This window comes from Mangifera indica, chromosome 7, assembly GCF_011075055.1.
Source record: "Mangifera indica cultivar Alphonso chromosome 7, CATAS_Mindica_2.1, whole genome shotgun sequence".
Classification (NCBI taxonomy): Eukaryota; Viridiplantae; Streptophyta; class Magnoliopsida; order Sapindales; family Anacardiaceae; genus Mangifera; species Mangifera indica.
The window spans coordinates 10,842,756-10,851,277 of record NC_058143.1 but is presented as its reverse complement, the minus strand read 5'-3'; the positions used below and the strand labels follow the sequence as shown (position 1 = coordinate 10,851,277).

Below are 8,522 nucleotides of genomic sequence, written 5' to 3'. Positions count from 1 at the left end.
TATCTATAAACAATCTCCAATCCACTCTAGTCAACTTCTATAACATTGGAACTCATTAAATTCCTAATTCTTGATGAATGGTTTCATGCCACACTTGACATTAATCCTATAACAATACAATCAAAAACACAGTCAACAATACAACCCTCAATTGTGTACACTGATACTTGTTGTGATGAAAACAATTGTGAATCTCTTGACAATCATGACAATCCAACCCCTGACTTTGAGGATGGAGTATTTCTAAAATTGAAGCACCCTAAGAAGATGAACCAGTGGTTGCAATAGAAAGAAAAAACATGCATGCACTCACATTGTGTGATGACATGTTTGGTCATATTATTGATACCAATATCAACAATACTATTAACAACATTTATGTTCATCCTCAACACAATAGGCAATATCCAAGATAATTGCAAGACTATGAATGTTATCTATCACAAGTCACATTACCTGTTAAACCACAAAATCATCATCTTGCACTAAAGGATGCTCAATAGGTAGTTGCCATGGAAAAGAAATTAAAGGCTCTTTATTCAAACCAAACCTGGTCACTAGTTCTTTAACCACAAAATTTGAATGTTGTTGGGTCAAAATGAATTTATTGCATCAAGAAACATGAGGATGACTTTATTGAATGTTTTAAGGCTCACCTAGTTACTCAAACGGTTTTACCCAAGTTTTCGGTATTGATTATGATGAAACTTATAGTCCATTTATTTGTCACACTATAATTTCACTTGTCATAGCTCTTTCCGCTTCACTAAACTGGCTTATGAAACAACATGATGTGAAGATCATCTTTTTGCATGTAAATCTCAAAGAGATTGTGTAAATGGAGCAACTTCATGGTTTTGTGGATCAACAAAAACCTGATTATGTATGTCTTATTCACAAGTCCCTTTATGGTTTAAAGCAAGCTCCCTAAGCTTGGTTTGATCATTTATCTCGATTTCTTCTCCACCTTGGTTTCTATTACAGCAAGGCGGATTCCATTTTGTTTGTTTATTGTAACATGGTTATAATACTGCTTCTTATTTATTTAGATGATATATTGGTAACTAGAAACAATAACTTGTTCATCTCCAACCTAATTCATCAATTAAGCTCAAAGTTCGCCACAAAAGGACCTTGGATCTCCAAGTTTCTTTTTAGGTGTTAAAGTTAAACACTTCACTGGAGGAGTTGTTCTTTCTTAAGGCAAGTACATTAAGGATCTACTTAATCACATTGGTGCTAATTGTGCTCCTATCACTACTCTTATGGCCCTTAAGGACAAGTTTCATGTCTTACACCATTTCAATACCTTACATTCACTTGGCCAAACATTCAACATACAGTAAATAAAGTTTGTCAATTTTTCAACAATCCAATAGAATTATATCTCAAGGCAGTTAAGCGAATTCATCGCTATCTTAAAGGCACACAAGACTATGACTTACGATTTATATCTCAAAGTCCTATGTCCTTATATGTATTTTTAGATGCAAACTAGGCAAGATGCCCCTTGACACAACAAAGCACAACTGGTTTTTGTGTCTTCTTATGAGAAAATTGCATCTCACGGTGTTCTAAAAAGCAATCTACAATTGTTCGATCAAGTTTAAAAGCAAAATATAGGTTTATGGCTTTCATCACTACTGAATTAACTTGGCTTACATTCTTATAACAAGGCATTGGCATTCCTTTACTTCATCCTCCTCAATTATTTTGTGACAATCTCAGTGCTCTTCATTTGTCTGTTGACCCCCTTTTTCATATTAGGACAAAACATATTGAAATAGATAATTATTTTATTCAAGAAAAGGTAGTTATAGGTAATCTCATCACACAATTTGTGTCATCTTCATATCAAACAACATATATCCTAACCAAGTCTTTGCCAAGGGAACCATTTTTTTTCCTTAGGAGCAAGATGATACTATATTTATACTCCGTCTTCATCTTAAGGGAGACTGATAAGAAAGCAAAATTAATTAGGAAAACAATTTTTACTAAAATAAGAGGAATTGCAAAAGTCAAATAGGATATTCTCGCCAAATCATGCTCACAATCGATTAATCATGCCCATAATCAAGGAGTTAATTTAGTAAACAACTTATACACTTGCTATTTCTTATCTCTATTTTCTTGTTTATATCTTTTTGTTTTGTATATAAGTTTTAAATCATTAAAAATAAAAATTCCAAAAAGGCACAGTTCTTCAAATTCCATGTAAGTCTACTAATAAAAAATTCATCTACATCCCTTTAAATTACATGTTTCATCTTTATAAATGTAAATCAAGCAAAACAAGAAAATTAAGGCAGCATTATTAATTTTACACAGAATATAGTCAATATGCATTGAATGTTTCCTTCTTTTAATTGTGAGGCTGAGAAGCATTCCACTTTTCAATCAAACCAATCCTTTCCATTTTAGGAAGGTTCTCTTGTGATCACCACATTTTATCATTATTTCCATTCTAGGAAGAGTTTTGTCTCTTGATAATTTAATTAGCACATGTTAATTTAATACTGCATATTTTTTTGTTTATGAAGAAAACTCAATAGGTCAAAAATGAATGTAATTTAACGATCAACCATATTTTTAATTTTTACCGAATCTTGATGGTACCAAAAAAAAAAAAATTAATTAAGAAAATTAATAATTTATTAAACAAATATTTTTAACTGATTTTGTAATAATTATATATATATATATAACCTTAATAATTGGAAAAAAAAATCAAATTGTCACTGGAAGTTTCTACTTGATTAAACTATAGTCATGAAATTATTATTATTATTCGATAATAATTGAACTTTTTGAAAGTTTGAATTAAATAAAAATTTAATTGAAATATATATATGTGACTTATAATGATATTCCTTGACAAATTATAGATGTTTGCTTATAAATGTGAATGCTCTCAATCAATACATGAAAGAACAATATTATGTACACAATATTAGATACACATATGATGTGTTATCATGTGATTGAGTAATTTTAAAAATAACATTTATTTATATGATGATAAATTATTTGTATACTCAAAAATATCTACTTATTGTTTATTATACATGGAAAGGCTAATAATTTTTATAAGAAATTGTTAGCCTTTTATTCTAAGTCAATAATATCTAGTGGGAATTTCATTACATGTGGCATGATGCGGACTGGCTGATGCTTGTTCAAAAATGGTGCCAGCAGTTGAAACTTATCAACACTTATATATAAGCAAGCAAGATTCTTGAATTATAATAGAATTCTATCATTTCATCAAAAATTAAAAGTTCATTTTCTTACCTTAGAACTTGACAAGCTAAAATATAATTTTCGTTCTAAAATTCTTAAAACCCTCTTTTACCAATATGGAACTTGACTGATTATCATAAAACCCTAAACTTTTTATTAAATTTTCATTAATTTATTAAAGATATTATTGTTTTGTTAGAAGAGGATTTATTTATGTTATCATTTATTTCCAAATGGTAAAATAATGAAAACTAAATCATATCAATAGGGAGAAAATCAATTTACCATACTATATATCATTCATTTATTCAATAAACCAATGAATTTTTATAATATTAATATCCATTTTAGTATATATATATATTGTTCTTTATTATAATGATAGAGAAACTAACTCTTTTATATATATATAAAAGCTCTTTATTCTCTTCTTTAGACAACATATTTTAAATATTTTCATAAGATGGTATGCTTCTGTTTGTATATATTTTTGGAAAGATAAGACTATTAATGTCATAATGCAATGAACTTATGTGACAATACGCAAGTGCATGTCTTTCTTTAGTTCATAATAGAATAAAAGAACATCAATTTGTCTAAGAAATTAACCACACCCAAGTCTTTAAAAGCATGATGCTCTCCATTACATATTAACAAACTTTTTTATTTTTCTCTGGTTTTTCTTTCACGTCTCTTCTTTTACAAAGATGCTATTAAATAATTGAAAACTCTCTGGTGAGACGTTCTGATATGTTGTTATTAATTTGGTTAATCCGAGCACCTATTTCTAACAACAAAATGCACTAAAAGAAAATATTTCTGCCAATTGTTTTGCATAGGAGTAAAATTTGTTTCACCTTCTAATGTATTCCTACCATAAAAGAAAATTGTTTGAAGTTAAAAAAAAAAATTAGGATATTAGCAGAAAGAGTTATGGCTCATCACTAAAGCTAAGAAGAGTCATACGTAAGTTGAAACAAGCCACTCCATGTATGATAAATGTCAATTGGTAGTCTACTTGCACTTGGGAAAAATATACAATGTAATGGGTATCGTTTAATTTATTTTAACAATTAGAACTCATATATATTAAAACCTCATGATTAATAAAAGTAAAATGATGTGCATTAATTATGATTACTAATTTGTAAATTGGCAATGACATATTATTATATGATTGAGTGTTATTTTATTTCTAATTTTAAAATCATTTTATAACACAATAGCACACATTGTTAATAAACAAATTAATATTGTTTTATTAAATTTAAATGACATATACTTTTAAAGTGGTTCAAAGCTACAAAGGTTTAGTGACCATTAATACGAGATTTGAATGAGCATGGAGGGCTAAGTAGAAAGAAGTTAGATCCTTGGGTTAAAATCCAACTAGATCCATAGGGTAGCCAAGAACCACTAGACTATGTTTTAAGCTTAGTTAAGAAGAGTTAGACCCAAGTTTATATGAGTTCCCTTATATATGACAAGTGTCAACTAATACCTTAGTTGCACTTGAGACGATATATAATATAATAGGTATTTAATTAAATTATATTAGCTTGAATTATTTTAACACTCAGACCTCATATATATTAAAGTCAATAATTAATAATGCTAAAAGGAATTAAATTTCTAACAAAACATTACCGAATCCTTAAAGAGAGGTAAAGAAGTGTACCAAGAAACATAGGATAAAATGATAGGATTGTTGCTTGGGACAGACTGGGGCATAATGTCTAAATATGATAAGGCAGAGAGGTCCACTTCTCTTTATAAATTTCCAATATCATCAACAACTTTTTTTTTTTTAAATTCAAGAGAAAAAGATACCTATAATAAATTTTAAAACAATAGATTCTATTAATGAAAACAACATAAATAGAGTTCCATATAGTTTTGAAATTCACATAACAACCAACAATAATATTTCACTTGAATATTGTAAGTACAACATGGATAGAGAGGCATGGAAAAGAATTTCCGAGGTTAATGCTCAAACTGCTTACAGGGAGAGTGGGGAATGTGGTTCTAGAGATCCTCTTGTTGTTGGGCGAGTTGTGGGGGATGTTGTTGACAACTTCACTAAATCTATTGCTCTTACTGTTAGCTATGGCCACAAGTTGGATGTTTACAATGGTGTTGAATTCAAGCCCTCTCAAGTTACCAAACAGCCTAAGGTTTCTATTGGTGGAAGTGATTTCAGGAACTTGTACACTTTGGTAAGCCTCAAAAACCCTCTTCTCAATCCTTTTCCTTAACCCTATATACTAAATAATGATGTTGTTTAAACCAGTAATTGTTTTTACACCAGAAAAATCTTTATTAGGGCCTCATTCTTGTGTAATTCAGTGCATTATTACGTGGGGAGAGCCCAGATATTAATGGTTTAAATAGCTTTTTGCTTATATTTTTATCGATGTGTTAAATATTTACTTACTTCCACTGTAGGTCATGGTGGATCCTGATGCACCCAGTCCAAGTGACCCCACACTTAAAGAGTACTTGCATTGGTAAATATATATATATTGTGAAGCTGCTAGATTTTGTTACATATACTTTTTATTCTCTTATATCTGAATTTCTAACTTTCTGGCTTTTGAAAAAAAAAAAAAATGATGGATTGTTGTTAGGTTGGTGATTGACATTCCAGAAACTAGAGAAGCAACTTATGGTGAGTTGATTTTGTGTTTCAAATGGGTCTTTGCGAGTTTCAGCTTTCTTTAATTGTCAACTATGTTCAATTTATTATTTAATTTGGGTCAAATGACTATTCCCACCTAAGGTCCAATCAAATGACAGATCCTTTTTAAAGATTGGAAAAATCATTTGTTTGTTCTTAATTTTTATTTTTAAATCTATTAAATTCTTTATAAAATTGTTAAAAGGACGAAAAAGTTTTTTTTAGTTAAATAATTTTTTAAATAATTATTACATATTTTTTATCTTAATATATAATAATTTCAATTAAAAATAATAAAAAAATTTATTAATACATGAGGTGAAATGAAAAATTATTATACATGTGAAGCTGATTGGAATTTTAAAATTTAGGTGTTAATGAAAATTTTAGGGTTTTTGAAAAAATTTTGGAATGTTTTTGAAATTTTTACAATTTTTATATATTATTCTATATTTGAAAAATGATAGTTACAATTATACAAAACTAAATAAAATACAATAGATTAAGGGTATAAAAATTATTTCACAAATTATTAAGGCTATATATATTTTTAAAATATATAGAATGAAGATAAAAAAATGTTTATTTACCTATAATAAATTAAAAATAACATTTACACTTTTATAATATTTTTTCATAGTTCAATCTTATAAAATGTTATAATAATATTTTAAATATTAAAAATAAAATATTAGTTAATTATCTCTATTGTAATATTAAATTAAAATTACATAAATACCTTTTCATTATTAAAATTATTCGATAACATTGATAGATATTGAAAAAAAAAATTAATGTAAAAGAGGGTAAGTTGTCGTTTTATAAAACCTTGGATGGGCAATGCTCGCTTGGCCTTTCATTTGCTGATGCAAAGTGATGAATGAGCCTGCTAGCAAGAAGTGCTTGCCATTTCCTAGATGGGGCCATATTTTTGTGCGAAAAGAATTGTGACCCACCCAAGTTTTAGCCCAATCTCAAACTCACACTAACAAGAGATAAAAAAAACTCAAACTCCCACCTTTGACCAAACTATCGTCGAAATTTTTAATTAGAGAAAAGGGTAAAATCATTATTTTACCTATAAACTTTAAAATTTTTATCATTTCACCCCTCCAAGTTTTCAAAACTAACATTTCAACCCATCTTCAAAGTTTGAAAAGTTTAGATTTCACCCATAAGGTTTGTTTTCTTCTCCGACCACCAATGACGGTCAACGCTTTCTACCAATCTCTCATCTCCAACTATAAAAGACGACGAAAGACGATCTTTCGTTGTCCAAATCTGGATGATGAAGCGTTGTCCAGATCTAGAAGAATAAACAAAGGACAATGTTTTATTGTTCTTCGTCGTCACATTTAGAAGATACGACGAACGATGAAGGACAACGAAGCGTGATTCTTTGTCTTCTGGGTGGTACGACGAAGAGAGAACTCTCTTTGCATCAGGAGAAAGAAGAGGTCAGAGACAACATCGGAAAATAAAGTTGAAGAATAGAGGTGAAATTACTACTTCTGAAAGTTATGGGGGCGGCTGAGTTTGAAAAATATGAAAATTTTAGGTTTGGAGGTGAAAATATTACTTTTCAAAGTTTGAAATTAGGCAACAATTTGTTAAAATAGAAACTAACGATCCAATAATTATCGTATGTTGTTGTAGGCAATGAGGTTGTTTCTTATGAGAGCCCAAAGCCAACAGTTGGAATTCACAGGTTTGCTTTTGTTCTTTTTCGTCAACCAGGAATCCAACCTGTGTATGCACCAGGATGGCGCCAGAACTTCATCACCAGAGACTTTGCCGAGCTTTACAATCTTGGATCCCCTGTGGCTGCTGTGTTTTTCAATTGCCAGAAGGAGACAAAGACCTCTTCCACCTCGTCGAGCTCATGGAAACGCTAATTATAATATATATGTATATAACTGGATGCATGTATGCACGTTAAGTATTATGTATATATGTGTGTAGTATCTATCTTCCTCGCTCGCTATGATTTGCCCAGTTAGAATAAAAACGTCACCACGAGATGTGATTCTGTTATATAAGATTGGAGATAACTGCTGATTTTGTGTGAGTTTCATTTACAATCTGGACCTGTCCATGCGTCGGCACCGCAAAACCAAGATCCAAGGCATGACCCATAGCCCCTTGTGTCATGCTTCTACGGGTTTCTTTGTCGGCCAATCTGTCAAATATTTTTAAAATTTTTAATTTATTAACTTTTAAAATAAACAAAGATAATACCTATTAAATTTTATTAGATACTAAAAGCGTTAATAAATCATGGCATGTCATGAGGAAATGCACAAGATTAGTTCTTTTGTGTGATTTTTACTATACAATAATATCAAAATTATCATTTTTACTTGTCATTTTAGCTAAATTATTAATAATAATATAATTTGTAAATTCACCAAAATTAGAACCTAAACCAACTGGTTGCTCACCTTTCATACGAATGTACCACAAATTCATTTAATCTTTAGATGAACCAAATAAACTTACCCATAGTTGTGAAGTGTAAGCAATGTTTCGATATTTTACTTCTTAAATAAAATACATTTCAAGCAAAATTCTCTAACATATTTTATTGTTGATGACAAAG

At 29.6% G+C, this 8,522-nt stretch overlaps 1 protein-coding gene across 1 annotated transcript; it reads left to right on the top strand.

Moving 5' to 3' along the window:
- The first annotated feature begins 1,265 nt into the window (after positions 1-1,265).
- Positions 1,266-7,818, top strand: LOC123221457 (protein HEADING DATE 3A-like). Its single transcript, XM_044644306.1, has 5 exons — positions 1,266-1,282; positions 5,276-5,462; positions 5,692-5,753; positions 5,874-5,914; positions 7,580-7,818. The coding sequence occupies exons 1-5, from the start codon at positions 1,266-1,268 to the stop codon at positions 7,816-7,818; spliced, it is 546 nt and encodes a 181-aa protein (XP_044500241.1).
- The last annotated feature ends 704 nt before the right edge of the window (positions 7,819-8,522 follow it).